This window comes from Phoca vitulina, unplaced genomic scaffold, assembly GCF_004348235.1.
Source record: "Phoca vitulina isolate PV1807 unplaced genomic scaffold, GSC_HSeal_1.0 scaffold78, whole genome shotgun sequence".
Lineage (NCBI taxonomy): Eukaryota > Metazoa > Chordata > Mammalia > Carnivora > Phocidae > Phoca > Phoca vitulina.
Window position 1 is genome coordinate 828,240 of NW_022589781.1, and position 18,284 is coordinate 846,523.

At 49.5% G+C, this 18,284-nt stretch overlaps 1 protein-coding gene across 8 annotated transcripts in view; it reads left to right on the forward strand.

The window, feature by feature from the left end:
* Positions 1–17,246: 17,246 nt before the first annotated feature.
* The window catches only part of ENAH (ENAH actin regulator), a 136,583-nt gene continuing 135,545 nt past the window's right edge, over positions 17,247–18,284 (forward strand). For 2 of the 8 annotated variants that reach the window (XM_032393975.1, XM_032393976.1), the window contains exon 1: positions 17,523–17,626. In XM_032393975.1, the coding sequence (XP_032249866.1) occupies positions 17,556–17,626 (71 nt within the window). In that variant the 5' untranslated portion in view covers positions 17,523–17,555. Of the gene's footprint in view, positions 17,320–17,522; positions 17,627–18,284 lie in introns of those variants that run through there. The other 6 variants (XM_032393978.1, XM_032393977.1, XM_032393979.1 and 3 more) reach the window with 6 other exon arrangements.

Consider the following 18,284-nt stretch of genomic DNA (forward strand, 5'->3'; position numbering starts at 1 on the left):
TCTAGGCGCTCTCTTGACGTCAGAGTATTTAATCCTCGGAAAACAGACAGAGGCAGAGACGACGGGCTGAGGGGAAGGATTAATTCCATGCAGGTTGTGAGTTCTGGCCTCGCTACTAACAAGTCACCTTGCGCGGGATAAACGGCATCACCACGACCTCGCCTCCTGAGTGACTAGGCCCCCGGGTAGGTGGCTCTCCCAGGGACTGGGGAGGGTGGGATTTAACTCTGTCTCCTTTGGAGAGTCCTCAACATTTACCGCCATTCTAGAAGCAGAAACACGTTTGAATTTTTGTGTATGGTTTCCCAAAGTTTCCTGATGAAGGCGAAGCTGCTCTGACTGAAGGGGGTGAGAGGCCCAGGGGCCGCCCAGGAGAGCGCGGTCCACAGGTTGACCACAGTCAACCGCTAGCCTCTCTCTCCCTGTCTCTGTCTGTCTCTGTCTGTCTCTGTCTCTCCAGGCCAGAACTGTGGTATTTACATTTTATGATGTAAAAGCCGATCATTTCCCCCCAGCACTTCAAAACTGATTTCCCTAAGGAAGCCCCCCCCAACCCCAAGGGGGGTCATAGCTCTGCTTCCGGTGCTTTGCTATGGGATCAGCCAGAAGTGATCGTCCCGCGCTTCTTCAAATACTACGAGCCGGAGGTAGTTAGTGGTCTGGGGCCCAAGTGCAGAGAGAGGGGAAAGGCCAGAATCCCCTTTTGGTGAGGGGGTGGGATCAGGCTGCCCCCTGCCCTGTGAGCCTGGAGTGCAGGTGCACCTGCCTGGAGAGAAGGCACTCAGGGAAGGGGAAAGAATAATGCAGAGTGGCCCCGGGGAGACTGTCACCAAGGCGATGGGGGGCTGGCCTTGTGTGGGGTTACTCAAATGACCGCAAGCATCTGGACGGGTGACACCGCCTTTGTCTAGCCCTGGGGCGGAAAGCACACTCCTCGGTATCAGCCAATATGGGAGACTTTTCTGGGTAACCGGAGCTTATTCCTTTAAGAACCCAAACTGCGAATTTTAAACTTTTCCTGTTGTTTTGGAAACAGAAGGAAGAAAACCAGGCTATCAAATTGTAAGAATAGAATGAGGCCAATTTTTTAAAAGATTTTTATTAGTTTATTTGAGAGAGAGAGAGAGAGAGCTAGCTCACGTGCATGAGCAGGGGGGAGGGGCAGAGGGAGAAGGAGAAGCAGACTCCCGCTGAGCAGGGAGCCCCTTGTGGGACTCGATCCCTGGACCCCGAGATCATGACCCAAGCTGAAGGCAGACGCTTAACCGATTAAGCCACCCAGGCACCCCCTTCCTTTTTTGAAAAAAAGATTTATTTATTTATTTAGAGATAGAGAAAGAGTGCTGGGGGGGACGGGCGGAGGGAGAAAGAGAATCTCAAATAGACTCCACGCTGAGCGCAGAACCTGATGCAGGGCTCGACCTCATGACCCTGACTGAGATCATGACCTGAGCCAAAACCAAGGGTCAGACGCTTAACCGACTGAGCTGCCCAGGCGCCCCAGAACTTCCTACCTCTTTAAGGCACATGAGATTTCATTGTATGGATATATACCATATTTTGTATATCTGTTCAGCTATTGGAGACCTGGGTTGCTTCCACCTTTTGGCCATTGTGAATGATGCTGCTGAACGTGGCTGAATGGATATCTCTTTGACTCCTTGCTTTCGGTTCTCTTGGGTAAATACCCAGAGGGGGAATTGCTGGGTCGTAAGGTAGCTCTACTTTTAACTTTTTGAGGAAACTCCACACTGTTTCCCAGAGTGGCTGCACCAGTTTGCATTCCCACCAACAGCGCATGAGGGTTCCCCTTTCCCCATGTCCTCGCCAACACCTGTCATTTTCTGTCAAATGCCCTTTTTGCTTAATGTTGTGGCTCTTGGTTATCTTTTAGATTTTGAAGACTACCAGCTTTCAGACACCCCTCTGGATCGTGGGGGTTTCCTACACGAAGCAAGAACAAGTTAAGCGGCATGTCTCACTTTGCACAGCAGTTAGAATCATAAAAAAATCGTGTTTTCAAGGCACAGGAGAGCTAGCTATTTCAAAGAGGTCTATAATCAATTATTTGAAAAGATCTTTTTAAAAATAACTTTTCATTGGGGCGCCTGGGTGGCTCAGTCAGTAAAGCATCTGACTCTTGGTTTTAGTTCAGGTCATGATCTTGGGGTCCTGGGATCGAGCCCCGTGTCAGGCTCTGTGCTCAGGGAGAGTCTGCTTGAGACTCTCTCTCCCCTTCTCTCTAAAATAAATAAATACATCTTTAAAAAAATAACTTTTTATAATAAAATAACATATTCATTGTAGGAAATATAGAAACTAGAAAAGTAAGTAAAAGAAAATGATGCCACTGTCTAGAGAGAATTTTGGTTAATGTTTTTTTTTTTTTTTTAAGATTTTATTTATTTATTTGACAGAGAGAGAGAGCGCACAAGCAGGGGGAGCAGAAGAGGGAGAGGGAGAAGCAGACTCCCCGCTGAGTAGGGAGCCCGACTCAGGGCTCGATCCCAGGACCCTGAGATCATGTCACGCTCATTTTACAGATGGTGAAAGACAGACACCCAGAGAGGTAGTTCTGGTCTGGTACCTTTTTTTAAATGGCAGGAATATTGATCTGCTACTTATGGAAAAGACACATGTAGTAGGGGTCAATTCAATGCAGCTCTCAAACTGTCAGGGGAGAAAGAATGTTTCTAATTTGGACAAAATTCCTAAAAACTACGAAAGCATCCTGGAAGGTTATTGTGATATAATTCCATGAGCAGCTTTCGCTTCAGAGTTAATGGATAGTTAACAGTAATTTTAACGGTGCTTTGATGTTGTCAGACCTTTGGGGCTGATGCCTCCATGTGTGTCTTTTTATAGAACAATTAATAAATGTTGGCAGTGTGCTTGTGGTCTTCTGAAATGCTTGCAAAGGATATTGTTGCTGCTGTAGCTTTGTGTATTTTGGGTCTTACAAATGGTTTACCACTTACTACATTTGAAATTCAAATTGTAGGGGCGCCTGGGTGGCTCAGTCGGTTAAGTGACTGTCTTCGGTTCAGGTCATGATCCCAGGGTCCTGGGATCGAGTCCCACATTGGGCTCCCTGCTCCGCGGGAAGCCTGCTTCTCCCTCTCCCACCCTCCCTGCTTGTTTTCCCTCTCTTGCTGTGTCTCTCTCTGTCAAATAAATAAATAAATAAATAAAATCTTAAAAAAAAAAAGAAATCCAAAATGTAGAGCTGGCTCTCGCGGTCGCCAGCTAACGAATGCGTAATCCTGGGAAGAAGTTAAGAAGCTGTCATAGACTGCTTCCATTTCGAACTTTTTCCAGGGTAATCATGTGGGAAGGAAACTTCTAGAGTTATAGGTCAAAAAAATATCATAGATAATTTGCATTATTTAAAACAATATTTGTCATATCCCGTATGGAAAAAATGTCTTCATCATATATTTTTAACTTGATATACTTGGTAAACAATGTTTTTTTTTAAAGATGATAAATACTACAAGTTACAATTTAAGTCATAATTATTAGATTGCTTTAATCGTGACTATCCAACTAAATAGCAGACTGTATGTTCCTAAGTACTATCATTCTTCCTTTTGTCTTCCCTCAAACTGTAGGAGAGAAAAGCCCATGACACATAGAAACATAAAGGCACGAACTTGTAGGAAAATGTGAGAATATGCTGTTGCTGCTGCATATTGTAGATTTAGGCCCAGATGGGGCAATTCTTCATTTTCACATCTGCCAGAAGAGGTGACTGAGAAGAGTGCCACCATTTTCACCTTGTCACTTCATAATGAATCAGATGCTGCTCCTCCAAGCATCAAACTCAACAACAACCCAGTTACCTAATTAGCGCCCCTGGACCTGTCTCATCTGGTTTTGGAATATGGTGAAATCGACTATTTTACTGGATTTCAAATACTAGATATAGAATTTAAAAAATGTTAGACCTGGAAAGAAACTATGAGTTGGCTCTTCTACTCTCAATGTATAGATAAGGAGATGCAGGTCTCCAGAGGGTGACCGCTGGTCTCAAGGCAGGTTTTGGGTGTATTGGCTCAGTCACGCATCCCCATTTGGTCAGCCAGTGTTACCAAGCAGGAGTCTGTGCGAAGTCCTTGGGATGCAGGAAGGGGTAGGACACCACTGCTGCTCTTGAAGAGTTAAACTCCGGGCAGGCAGCCCCAGGGACCAGGCACCCAGCAGACTGTACTGAGAACCGCGGTAGCAGTGCATGCGCTGAGTACCGCTGAAAAACAAAGAGAGCTGTGAGTTCTACCTGAGCAGGTTGGGGAAGCTTCCCAGAAGAGGAGACTTTTGAGCTGAGCCTTAAGGAATGAACACTTTTTGTATTCACGTGGAGAAGAGCAAAGGGCACCCCCGGGAGAATACATGGCATGAGAAAGCCACAACCCCATGAGCATGTATGGCACGGTTAGGGAACGGTCAACATCTAAGGTGCAAGTGTGGGGAGGAATGGGGGTCAGGGAGAAAAGATAGGGAAGAAAAATGGCAGGAAATTGGTCCTAAAAAGTCTTGTGTGGCTCAACTGGTCAAAGCATTGAATGCCATGCTAAGAAGTATGGACTGTATTCTGAGCAAATAGGGCTCTACAGAAGGGTTATAGGTAGGGTGAGGATATGAGCAGCCCTTGATTTACACTGAAGTTGAGTTAGCAATTTACACTCTAGACAAGAGAGCCTAAATGCAGATGAGTGGCAATGATGAGGAACAGAGGAGATATACAGACAGCCAATAAGCACACGAAAAGACGCTCAACATCATTAGTCACCAGGGACACACAAATTAAAACCACAATGAGATAGCACTACATATCCACTAGAGTGGTTAAAATGAAAAAGGTTGACCATACTAAGTGTTGACAGGATGTGGAGAAATGGGGACTCTTACATACTGCTGGTAGGAATATAAAATGGTACAACAATATGGAAACCACCTTGGCAGTTTTCTGTAAAGTTAAATATATACTAACCAGATGATCCAGCCATTCCAAATCCAAATATTTACCCAAGAGAAATGAAAACATACATTCACACATGAATGTTCATACCAGCTATATGCATAATAGCCTAAAAACTGGAAACAACCCAAATGTCTATCAACAGATAAATGGGTAAACAAATTGTGGTATGTCCATGCAATGGAATAGTACTCAGCATAAAAAGGAATGGTCTACAGATATACATAACAACATGGACGAATGGCAAATACATCATGTCGAGTGAAAGAAGTCGGCACAAGAGTATATTTGACACGATTACATTTATATGAAGCACTAGAAAAAACAAATCTAATCTATGATGACACAAAGCAGATGGGTGGTGGCCGGGCTGAGGGTGAGGGAAGGAAGCTAAGAAAAGTCACAAAAGAGTTTTTTCAGGTGATGGACTTTTTCTACTCCTTGATTGTGATGGTGGTCACATGGCATGTAAATTTACCCAAACTCATTGAAATAATGTACACTTGAGGTGGATACATTTTATTATATATAAATGATAGCACAATACATTTTATTTAAAAATAATAAATTGAACTTGCTGGATGAAATAAACTAAAAACATGGTAGTGGATCTGATTTTACAGGCTTTCATCTTGGTTCTATTTAATTATGAAATGATGTCTTAAAATAATCCAAACAGACACAGACAGAAACAAATACAGAAAGGACCTCCTGTTCCATCCAACAAACCAAAGGGAGAGATTTTTACAGTAAAATTCAGTAGCCGGTATAATACAAAGCCCCTGTTCTACACAGCAGCAAAAAGCAGCTCAACTAGATGTTAATAGGGGTAGTCATAAACTCCACTAGAATTAGAAATAATTTAAGGATTCACACACCACCTCGACCCGTTTGAAATGTTATTTTTATCTTTTTCTATGCTTTAAATGCATCTCTGCTCTATTTATGCATTTAGGCTTTAAACCATTGGGTTACCTTTAATACTGCTGTTTGAAGAAAGTTTGTTTATTTTTAAATATTTTATTTCTTTATTTGAGAGAGAGAGCGCGCAAGCAGGGGGAGCAGCAGAGGGAGAGGGAGAAGCAGGCTCCCCACTGAACAGGGAGCCTGATGATGGACTCAAACCCAGGACCTCGGGACCATGACCTGAGCTGAAGGCAGACGCTTAACCGACAGAGCCACCCAGGGACCCATTTTTATTTTCATTTTTATTCTTATGTTCATGATTTTTGTTATACATCCAGGTGAGAAGAAATGTGGGGGGCACTTGGCTGGCTCAGTTGGAAGACCATGCGACTCTTGATCTTACAGTCATGAGTTGGAGTCCCATGTTCGGTGTAGAGATTACTCAAAAATAACATCTTAAAAGAAAAAAAAAAAAAGAAATGTGGAGAAGTAAAATATGGAGGGAGATGAAATGAGAAAAAATAGAGAGAGAGATATTGCCCAGAACTTGGTTCATAGCCATGATGCCATTATTAGACGTTATTCTGTTATTTTCCATCTTACTCCTTAAATGAGTGACCCACTGGGAATCAGCAGAACTTGGTAAGGAGGCCAGAAGAATTTGCAACGGTCTTATTTCCGTGTTCAGAGGAAACCCCCTCTCTTCTTTCAAGGAGCCTCCCTTCTTTCCTTGCAGAGGTCTGGTTCTAGGAGGGCTCTCTGGCCATGCATGGGACCCCAGCTGGACCATGTACGGGCACACGACCCAAGCACGTCCATCGGGGCGTGTGTCTGTCCCTTTGCCCGCAGTTCACTGGAGTAGAGCTGTCCCTCTGATGGCCAAGAAGGAGGGGAGCCAGGAGGTGCCAGCGGCTGTGCTCGTAGCCTTGTGAAGAAGCTAATACTCGGAGGGTACGAACGAAAGATGAGGTTTTGACGCTGAGACACCAGTCGTCCCTGCCTTTCCCAGGCTTTAGTACATGAGGAATCATTCCCTTAGTGCCAGCTAGCTGTCCATTGCAACCTTTTAAGAGGGGGTGCTTCATATGGGTCTCATGTCCTCTAGTGTGACAATGTAGTCGACCTGCTCAGGGCAGTGGAGAGTGACTTGGGACCCTAATGAGAAAACCACAGAGGGGTCCTCCGGCAGGGGGACACGTATGTCGATATGTAATCTATTGGTTTCCGGGAGCCACTTTGCCCCAGGTATTTGTAAAGGGCTTTCCTTCCCCTCCCTGCCCCCGTCCTGGCTCTTCCCTCCTCCTGACCCCCATGTCCACTTCCGTCAGACCTAAGTGTCTTGAGCTCTACGTTTGCCTCTTACAGCCTCCTTGGATCTTGCCCATACTTTAGCTTCCCTGCAGTCTCGCCCCTGGGCTACTGCCTGGTATGTCTGGAGGCCAAGATCTGAACTTTTGCTCTGAGCCCTCCAGGAATATTCGCTTCCTCTCCTCTTCTCTCCTTGGAGAGAAATGGCCTTCTTGAACTCTTCTGAGGGATGACCCCAGTGTCTTGTTCAAATTGGAAAGAAACATGGGTTTTAGCTAAACTCCCGCCTGGCTCCCTAGCCAGACAACGGTCCCTCACTGAGAACCGTGACAGGTGATTCTGCAGAGTCTGGTCGATTAGGGGGAGTATCTTCCTCCTATTTACCTCTGCCACCAACCTGATGGCCTAAGAGGGGTGCTGTTCCCACTAGAAAGTTGAACTTGAGCATCAACAAAGACTATTCAGGTCTTGAGGACCAGCTGGGAGCAGTTTGGAACATTCCAGCGAAACTTCACTAAAGATTTGTGGATAACAAAAGGAAATGTAGCAGAGAGGGGAACAAGAATATCGATTGCTCAGCTTACAAGCTGCAATTCTTGAGCATGACCTCAAGAACTCCTGTCTTACCTGCATGTCACTGGGTACCTCTAAGGCCCCACATTTTTATCATTTTGCTCATACTTGCCCATCTGGCATTTCCTGCTCTCTTTTGCCTGGAGAACTGTAAAATATAGTAACCAACCAACCAGCGAGGAGCTGTGATGTCACCACATGGACTCAGGAGTCCTCGGAGCATCCCTTGGTGTCAGAACCTGGGCCAACGTGGACATTCTTCAGGTGGGGCAAGAGCTTCCAGAACAGATTTTCTCCTCAGGGCAGAAGCCAGCGTTGTCCTCGAACACCGTGGGCACATCTTGAAGAAGAGAATTGGCGAATGAGTTTGTCTTGCTGCCTAACAAACTGCCCCATATCTTCAGTGGCCCTAAAATGATAACCGTTATTTCTCATGGTTCCACAGATGGACCCGGAAGTCATTTTGGTCTGGGTCAGCTCAGGAGGGTTTGGATGGTCTAGAACCCTCATTCACGGTCTGGGGGTTGACAGGCTGTTGGTCTAGGACCTCAACTTGGGCAACTCTCTTCTATCCATGTCATCCTTTGTCCTTTGGCAAACCGGCCCCGCTTCCTTTATGCGTCCATCTCATTTTTGGTTTCCAGAGAGCAACAAGTCAGGGCAGGCCCCAATGAGCAAGCCTTTATAAGTCTCTGCTTGTGTCACATTTTCTATTGTCTCATTGGCCAAAACAAATCACATGACCAAGCTGAGCATCAGTGTGGGAGACCAAGCCAGAGGCACGGATATTATTATGACCACTGTAATATTACCTATTAGTATAAATAGATAAATACTATCTATTAGTATATAATAAATTATATTTATTTTGACCATTTTTATAAAAAATGTCACCACAGGGTGCACCCATGACTTGGTCCTGGCCAACTGGAGAACCTCTTCACTCTGGTCCTAGTGACTGGTTCCAGGTGGTCATGTGGCTCAAGCTGGTCCAGAGTCCTTGCTGGTTGGACAGACTGTCCAGCTTTGGGATCACAGTGCTAGCAGAACGTGAAATCGAACCTTGTACAGTAGGAGAGAATAGGTCAGAACACGAAGCTGGAGATGGTGACATTGAGCCCTGCATCTAGCTATCTAGCCCATCTGAAGATGATACTTGAAATACACAGCTCCTGGGTGGCGCAGTCCGTTGAGCGTCCGACTCCTGGTTTCAGCTCAGGTCGTGATCTCAGGGTCGTGGGGTCGAGCTCTGCCGTCAGCGTGGAGTCTGCTGGAGACTCTCTCTCCCTCTCCGTCTGCCCCTCTCCCCCTAAAATAAAGAAATAAATCTTAAAAAAAAGAAATATATAACTAAATTCTTTTTTTTTTTTTTTTTTTGCTTAAGCTACTTCAAATTGGGTTTCTGTCCGTCGCCATCAGAATCCTGACGAAAGAACCTGGATGGGGGGTCAAAGCAGAAAAGCTCCTTTTCTTGGCTACATTGCTAGCAGTGGTGGAGGGGCTGAGTGGCATTTCGCAGCAGGGCTCCTTCCTTCTATACTCCGCGTAGCGTCCTCTCACTAGAAACCCCGTTATTAGGAGAGGATTAAGTGCCTCGTGTGCTATGGATTGATGCCAGATGAGCAGGAGTCAACCAAGAGATCAAACTGCCCCATGACAACAGCTTTTGTGCATCTTCGCTTACACCTAGACTGCTTTAACGCTTCCTTCCCTACTTGTATCCCCCACCCACTCATAGAACATGGTTCCTTTGGAAAGTTCCATGAGTCAAACCTGACATAAACTATGCACTTGGCTAGATACATCAACTTTCAATATTAAACAGACTATCCGGTGCTTGGGATACCAGGGGACCATGAAGAATCACAGGCCAGAGTGTTAGGAATTGTTTCTTAACTTAATTTGGGCATCATTCGGTAAGAAAGGAGCACCAAACCAGACTTGACACTAAACAGAGGCCTGAAGATATAAATAACTCAAATAAAGCAAGTCGAGACTACCGTCTCATTAGCAATAGGAGAGAAAATAAGGTGAAAAGAAGGAAAAGGCCAGACTGTGAAATTTTGAAGGGAAATATTGTTCATAAGTGAGGGATGCCAAGTAAACTCAAGTTGGGCGAGAATGCTCAGTGAAGGCAACATTGCCAAAAACACACAAAACAGGAGCTATTTATTTTTAAAGATTTATTTATTTTATATATTAAAAGAAGGGGGCGCCTGGGGAGCTCAGTCTGTTAAGCGTCTGACTTAGGCTCAGGTCATGATCTCAGGGTTCTGGGATCAAGCCCCACATCAGGCTCCCTGCTCAGCAGGGAATCTGCTTCTCCCTCTCCCTCTCCCTCTGCCCTTCCCCCTGCTTGTGCTCTCCAGGCGGGGCTTGTGGCATGCAGAGGGAGAGAGAGAGAGAGAGAGTCTCCAGCAGACTCCCTGCTGAGGGTGGAGGCCAACCTGGAACTTGATCCCAAAACCCTGAGGTCATGACCTGAGCCGAAGTCAAGAGTCAGAGGATTAACCAACTGAGCCACCCACGTGTCCCCAAATAGTTAATGCCGAGATGCTCGACAGATATGAAATGCCACCTGAGTTAGACAAGAAAGCATGGACGGGAAGCTAAGACAGTAAGTGGGGTTGCATTCAAGACCTTTCCCTGACATATCATAACCATGTGCATCGATGATACATTCTTTTTTTTTTTTTTTTAAAGATTTTATTTATTTATTTGAGAGAGAGAATGAGAGAGAGAAAGCACGAGAGGGGGGAGGGTCAGAGGGAGAAGCAGGCTCCCCGCTGAGCAGGGAGCCCGATGCGGGACTCGATCCCAGGACTCCAGGATCATGACCTGAGCCGAAGGCAGTCGCTTAACCAACTGAGCCACCCAGGCGCCCTTGATGATACATTCTTAGTGAGTACTTCAGTCCTAAAAAAATAGTCTTTCACCAAGAAGTAGATGAGTCCTTTTCAGAGATTATAACTCTCATCCTCGACTAAGACTTCCGTGCCCCATTGCTTTGCAAACGACCAAAGCTCCAGAGAGCATGGGGTCACCTGGGGGGTGTGGTGTTCCCTATCTAGGCTCTCTGATAACCAACCGGAAGATTAATAAAGAGAATGTAGAAATTTCTCTAGGCACCTTTAAAAACACACTTGGGCTTGGCCTCGTTTGTTGATTGCCGTGTATTCAACGAGAAACATATTCCAACACATTCCAACATACTCCAAGCGTTTCCACATAAGTTCTTGGTTCACCGGGTTGGTTTAAGAAACTGCTCCTCTAAGCTCCATACCCCTCTGCTAGTTGTGTGCGTGGGACAGTGGGGGTGAAGGCGAGCTGAAGGAGTATAGTACCTCCTGTCGCTTCTCAGTAGCGTTATTATTCTGGAAAACAAACGAACAAACGTTATTAGAGGTCTCTCATTTGGAGAGACTCATTTGAGTGCTTCCATTGTGTGAGGTACTAGACCGTGAACTCAGGACACAAACCTGTGCCTGGGGGGGGCGCTATTTCCCACCGGGTGACCGGAGCGTCATGATTTACCGGGTGGCCTCCTGTCGTGGCGACCTGGGGTCGTAAGGAAGAAGTAAGTGACCTGAGAGTGTTTTGCTTGTTTTGGTTTTTAAATATGTTAGTCCCATTTCCTAAGTGGACCGTGAGTCTCTCTCTCTCTCTCTTTTTTTATTTTTTGTTTTTTTTTAAAGATTTTATTTATTTATTTGACAGAGAGACACAGCGAGAGAGGGAACACAAGCAGGGGGAGTGGGAGAGGGAGAAGCAGGCTTCCCGCCGAGCAGGGAGCCCGATGCGGGGCTCGATCCCAGGACCCTGGGACCATGACCTGAGCCGAAGGCAGATGCTTAACGACTGAGCCACCCAGGCGCCCTCTCTCTCTTTTTTTTAATCAGAGGAAGTGACATAGACAAGGCTTTCTGGTGCACAGCCTGAGTGGGGCCCGTGGAATGGTCTTTCTGGCTTTCTCATCAACTGCTTAACCTTCCTGTGCTTCACTTGCATGAGCTGCAAGGATGACCATGATGGGCCCCACTTCCCAGGAATGTTGGCAGGATTAACTGAGGTATGTAAATGCCTTGCGGGTTAGCAAATACCATTACTGGCCAGCCAATCACTGAGCCCCCCTCAGCGCTCACATTCCTGTGACTCAAGACCCGTACTTTGCTCAGATGAGGAGCCTATCCACTGGGCTTCCATGTGAGGCAGGGGTTATTAGCACTGACAGGAGAGGGGAAGGATTCTGCCCTTAATTTCCTTAATTTTTGATTTGCAATTCAATTCGCTTACTGCTGCAGGAAGAATTCAGCCGCCGGCTACCTTGCTCAGGGACTCAATCCGTTCCTACACAGAATGGATGTGACATCATCGGTTTCCCTCATCGTGAGCTGGTGCTAATGATCAATGACTTAAAGGTGCTAAAATGCGTGGAGGTTGCTGCTTTTCTTTCAACTGTAGGAAGACTTGACCAGAGGCTGGATTTTGACGTTAAACTTAAGGAAATGAAGGTTCAAAGATCACTTCTCGAACTAGATTTTGGCCAGATCAGCGTGCTTAGCAACAGTTTCAAAGAGAAAGATAATCGGGATATTTAATGAACTTTGCAACAACCTGGCAGTGTGAGAAGAGCCACAGACGGTGTGCCGTGAAGCCGTGTGGGTTCATTTTGGACAGCTTGATCGTTCAGGATATAGCCTGGTGGTACTATCTTTCTTCGCTACCGCGATTAGGCAGAAAATCATCTTTTCTTTATTAACTTTCCTCCTGATCCCCTTTGAGGAAAGACTCCAAGATCAGTTGTCACCTGATCGTAATGTCCCTAAGATGATTGGCTGGTATTCTCGAGTCAGACTACAGTAAATGGGCTAAGTACATCAATGCAAATGCAAGAAAGAGGGGAAACCACTAGTTCTTCCCAAGCTACCTGCAGATCTTAGAAGACGTGAGAGTTCAGAATTAGATTGTGGTGGTGCTTCTTTTCAATCCAATCTGTAAAGCACCATGATTTGAGTGTTATCTAGAACTCGAGCCCACCTATATAAAAAAAAAAAATCCTAAAAAAGGTGGGGAGGCTCCTGGGTGGCTCAGTCAATTAATCGTCTGCCTTCAGCTCAGGTCATGATCCCAGGGTCCTGGGATCGAGCCCCACATCGGGCTCCCTGCTCAGCAGGAAGCCTGCTTCTCCCTCTCCCACTCCCCCTGCTTGTGCTTGCTCGCTCTCTCTCACGAATAAATAAATAAATAAATAAATAAATAAATAAATAAATAAATCTTTAGAACTGGAGCCCACCTGCCGTATTCTTTAAATAGCAGCTGTGGCCAAGGCGCCGGGGGGCTCCGTCGGTTGGGCATCCGAGTCTTGCTTTTGGCTCAGATCATGATCTCACGGGTCTTGAAGTCGAACCCCACATTGGGCTCCCCACTCAGTGTGGGGTCTGCTTGGGATTCTCTCCCGCTGTCCCTCCCCCCCAATAATCTTTAAATCAAAGCTGTGGCTGAATTCTGTGGAAATAATGTATTGCATTTTATAGAATATGGTGTCTACCAATTAATGTTACTCCAGTGTGACCGTTCAGGATTTAGGAATCTTCTGTCAAGTTTCCACAGTGAAGTGCTAAGAAAAGAGACTCTGGGAAGAGGAAATGAGATTAACTGAATAAATCCTAATTTGGAAGGGAGAAAAATGACAAATGGGAGAAAAATGCAAATGTCAGAGGCAAATACTTTCCTCTCGTGTCTATGTCTTCTGATAATATTTTAGGACCCAGATTATATATGGGCAGCCAGAGCTGAAAGATGAGTAAGAAAAATATCTTGAATCCTACTGGAATATCATGTTCTACATTATTTCTTTTTTCCCTTCTTGGAGAGATAAAAAATATGCCGTGAACTAATTGCCACACAAGAAAAAACATTGATAGAAGAAGAAAGTGTACAATCACGTTCACTCTAAACTACCTGCTCTTCCCCACCCGTCCCTAAGTAACTCCTAATTTTTCAGGGGAGAGCCCTTTTCTGGGTGCCGGGGAGACCGTGCCTACAATCCTTAGCACTGACTTCCTGACTGGTGAGTAGCATTAGTCATACATCCTCCTCATGCCCATAAATGGAGGACAAGCCCACACTGATGCTATCAGACGGATTTAAACAAGGCGTGTTCTGAGAGAACCCTCTGAGCCAGACTGACAACACTCCTGCAACAAACTCATCTTCAGCAGAGGCATGGGTTTTGTTTCATCTTACGCCTGGGTGCACACTGCTAACAGATGTGTAGACCAACATCAAGGCTGTGAATACCTAGGGCTTGGGGCAGACCTCCTACAGTCCTATTCAGCTGGGGTGTTGCTGGAGGAGGGGAGTGGAGGCTCACACACTTAAGAAGCCTTAAGAAGAGGATCCATTCCTTTTTTTTTTTTTTTTTTTTAAGATTTATTTATTTGACACAGAGAGAGAGACAGCTAGAGAGGAAACACAAGCAGGGGGAGTGGAAGAGGGAGAAGCAGGCTCCCGGCCGAGCAGGGAGCCCGATGCGGGGCTCGATCCCAGGACCCCGGGATCATGACCTGAGCCGAAGGCAGACGCTTAACGACTGAGCCACCCAGGCGCCCCGAGAATCCATTCCTTTTGATGAAGAGTCTCCTCTTCATCTTCAACTAGAGCAGGTAGACATGCCTGCCTGCCTGCCTTCACCTTTCAAACGTCTGGGTGCCTACATAAAGGCCAGGCATTGGGCTTCTGGCTGGGCAACCCTTCCAAGAGGAGTTCAAACCATTTTTGCCATCCAGCCAAGCCACACATAATCCCAGCTAATTTTTAAGCAGGGTTTATGAGAAGAGGACCAGCTTCAACTCTGACCGCCTCACCCCACTGTTACTTCTGCCAGAGTTAGGTGGTATGAGGTGGTGGAAAGAGGACTACACCTGTCATTGGAAATCCTGGGTTTAAGTTCCACCACAAAGTGGCTGTGTGACAAAGGGCAGTTTAGTTAACCTCTCTGGGTCTCCCTTTCCCCTTTTGGAAAAACAAGTGGGAGGGACTTAAGATTCTTTCCATCTCTAAAATTCTTTTATTCTAGATGGCAACACATGCCATAAAGTTTCCTCTGTGACCAGAATTTGTCTGTGATTTCCCAGCTCAAGCTTTTCTTTGCCCCTCTTTGACTGTTAAACCAAATATGAACGAGGAGCAACAACATTTTGTCACAAGCAACAAATTGCCCTGCCACAGAATGACCTTTGGAGGTCGGGCCACCCATTGCAATATCTAAAGCCAAGGGCAATGGTACGCCCAGCTCGCAAGCTGGAGAGCTGCCACGCCAAGGGATGGAAATGGTCGTAGGCAGCCAAGATTCTTGGCTGGTATATTTTGAATAAACGCGTAGACAATAAGAGCAGCCTTTTCCACCCAGATTGCTTAACTTGGTGCCCATACCATTGGAATGTTTGCTGTTAGGACAAAGATGATGTGATAGATTGCTTACTGAGTGCGGGATGGATTAAATTTCACAAACGAGAAGTAGGTTATGGAGTCATCTGTAAAGCATTTTCTGGCAGGAGGTGGTTTGAGTCATTACAGCAAAACCTCCACCCCCTTTTGGCCCTTTGTGAGAGTTTTCCCTGAAACATTGCTCTGCTGGATTTACTGTAGTGCTGTGAAAGGACCAGGGCAAATTGGGCAAATTGGTGCGAGTTCTTTGTGGTCGAGTATGTCTTATTAATACCTCCCCCAAGATGGTTCAGCGTGTCTTTTTATTACTTTTCCAAGAAAAAGGCCTCCATAGCAAATGGTCTTTGGTTGATTTGGAGGATCGTCTTTGAGGTTGCGTGTCTTTTATGTGGATGGTAAGACGGTGAACCTCCTAGTGAGCAGCTGTGGTCTCTAACGCCCGGACGCACCCAGCCCTGTCTCTGCTTGCAATATGGCAACAAGGACACTTGACTGGCAAGGCTGTTCTCCCTCAGTGCTTGGAGATCCCTGAATTAAATACTCTGTGGCGGTAACCTGTAATTAGGTATGTGGGTGGAAATTAGTGTTCTCCAAGTACACCGTGTTAAAGCAGACGCGCGGAGCTTTTTACTACCTGAGGCCACCCTGGTCCTGTGCCATAGCTCCAGGCCCTGCTTCTATAGGGCTGTCGGTTTGGGGCTGCAGGTTCTGAAAAGAAAACCCCTCAGTATCCAGTCTGAAACCAGGAAGCTTTTTATGGTGAAAACTGGGCCGCACAGTTCCATTAGAGACGAGTCAGGCATTGACCAAGCATGACTGTCGCTCACTCGCTTTTCTTTTACAAGTGCAAATGATCTCAACTGTCATAGCTGCAGCGGGAATTGTATGTCCATCTTAAAAGAACACACCAAAACTTTTGCACAGATTCCTGGAGTCATGCTAGGTCCTCCATTTTGGACCGGATGGTGCGGCGATCGGAACCCGCTAGCAGGGAACCTTTTCCATCCCAGCCACCTTTTGTACAGTGCCCCCCCCCCCCCCCCCGGCTCCTCCTCCTTGTCGTCGGGACTACGGGACGCCTGCCATTTGTCCAGTCTGAATTCTTACTTGATTAGTGGATTTGCTTTTGGAGGCCGACAACCTCCCACACCATCAATTCTGCCTTGCTGGAGGCCGGCCCCCGCCCCCGTGGCTTTCCACGAGCTTGCGGCGCCCACACTCCGCAGCGACCTCTCCAAGCAGGTGACTTGGGAGCCCCGTGAAAGACGGGACCTTGACCCCTTGTCGCGGGGTCGCCTCCAACCCCTCACCCCCCGGCCTGGCCCGCGCCCCCCGGCGGCAGCCCCCGGCTCGGGACCGCGTGCGCTCGGCGATGAGGTCATGTCCGCCCCCGGTGCGCGTGTCTCCCGGCTGGAGCGGCGCGCGGGCGGCCCCGGAGGACAACGCGGCCCCCGGGTGGCGATTAGGCGCCCCGCCCCCGCCCAGGCACCCGCCGGGGAGCCCGCAGCCCCCGCAGCGCCCCGCAGCCCGGGCGCGGGAGAGCGCAGGTGGCGGGCCCGAAGCCACAAAAGGACTCCGCCGAGCGCTCCGCAGGCCCGCGGGTCTCGGCGGCCGACGCGGGGGCGCTGCCGCCCCGCCCCTCGCCGCGCGCCCCCCGCCCCCGCCCGGGGGGTGAGAGGGCGGGGAGGAGGAGTAGGAGGGGAGGGGGCGGGGCGGGAGCGAGGGCGGCGTCTGCGTGCTCCCCGGCCGCGCGCCCCGCCTCCCCGGCCCCGCGCGGCGCTCGCGGCTCTCCTGCGCGGCTGCGGCGCCGCCTGCACTCGGCCCGCCGGCGGGCTCCCTCCCAGAGCGGTTGGGCGCTCCCGCAGGACGACGACGCACAGCCGGCGGCCCGCCCGCCTCGGCCCCCGCCCTCGCAGCCTCAGCGCTCGGCCGGCGCCGCCGCTTTGTGTGGGGACATGGTGTAGCGCCGGCCGCCGGAGGAGGAGCCGCGCGCCGGCCGCCGTCCGCCGTCCGCCAGCCGCGTCCCCGCCCCCGGAGGAGAGGCCCCGGCTCGCGCCCCCCGCGTCCCCGGCCGCCGGGGAGCCGCGGGCCGCCGGCACCATGAGGTGAGGGCGCAGGCGGGGGCGGCGGGCCATTGTGCGGCGGGCGCCGCGACCCCGCGGAGGCCCCCACCCCCGGCGGGCGCCGCCCGGCCTCGGCGCTTCCGTCCCTTTGTCCCTCGGGCCTCGCTCCGCACCCGCCGCGGCCCGGCGCTGGGTCTCGTCGCGGCGCCGCCTGCCGTCCCCGAGGCCCTGCTCGGCCGGTCCCCTCCCCCGCCCGCGCGCCTCGGCCCGGCCCGGGGATGGGGATAGGGAGGGGGTCGCGGGCTCCTGCGTGCGCGTTGCTGGGAGACGGGTATTGTTCCGGGCGGAGGTGAGGAGTCGTGCGCCTTCATCCCGGCTGGAACCGGGGGTGGGGGGGACGAGGCGGGGGCAGAAAAGTTTGGGAGCCCCGAGTGTGCGGCAGCGGGTGCCGCGGCGCGGTGGGCGCCGAGCGCTGCTGGAAGGTGACCGGGCGCCGGCGGGGCGGGGGCGCGGGCGCGGCGCGGGCCTGCGTCTGGAGGGCGCGCTGGCGTCCGGGGCGACCGCGAGGCACTGCAGCGGCCGCTCCCCTCTGGTTGTCCGCGGGGCCGCCCCGGAGTCGAGGCGCCAGCGTGCCGTCGGGACGCGGGGTTGCGGCGGCCGCGCCGGGAGCCGCGCGGAGCTGCGCTTCCCCTCGGCCTGCCCTGTTCGTGGGAGAGGCTGCGCGGGGATGCGCCGCGCTCTCCGCGCCCCGGGGGCTGGCGCAGGGCTCGGGGCGCACCGGCCTCCGGGTGCCGCCGCCGGGGGTCCCGCGGGGGCCTGCGCGCCGGCCTCGTGGGGGAGGTGGTTTCTCGCTGCCCTTGCGGCCGAGGCCCCTTTGTTTTGGAGATTCCTGGCCAGCCGCTGCCAAGACCTTCATAACGCCATACAATGAGATTTCAGCGATAGAGCCTTCAGATGCCTTCGCTTTGGCGAGAAAATGTCATGTCATTGGGATTCTTTCCCAATTG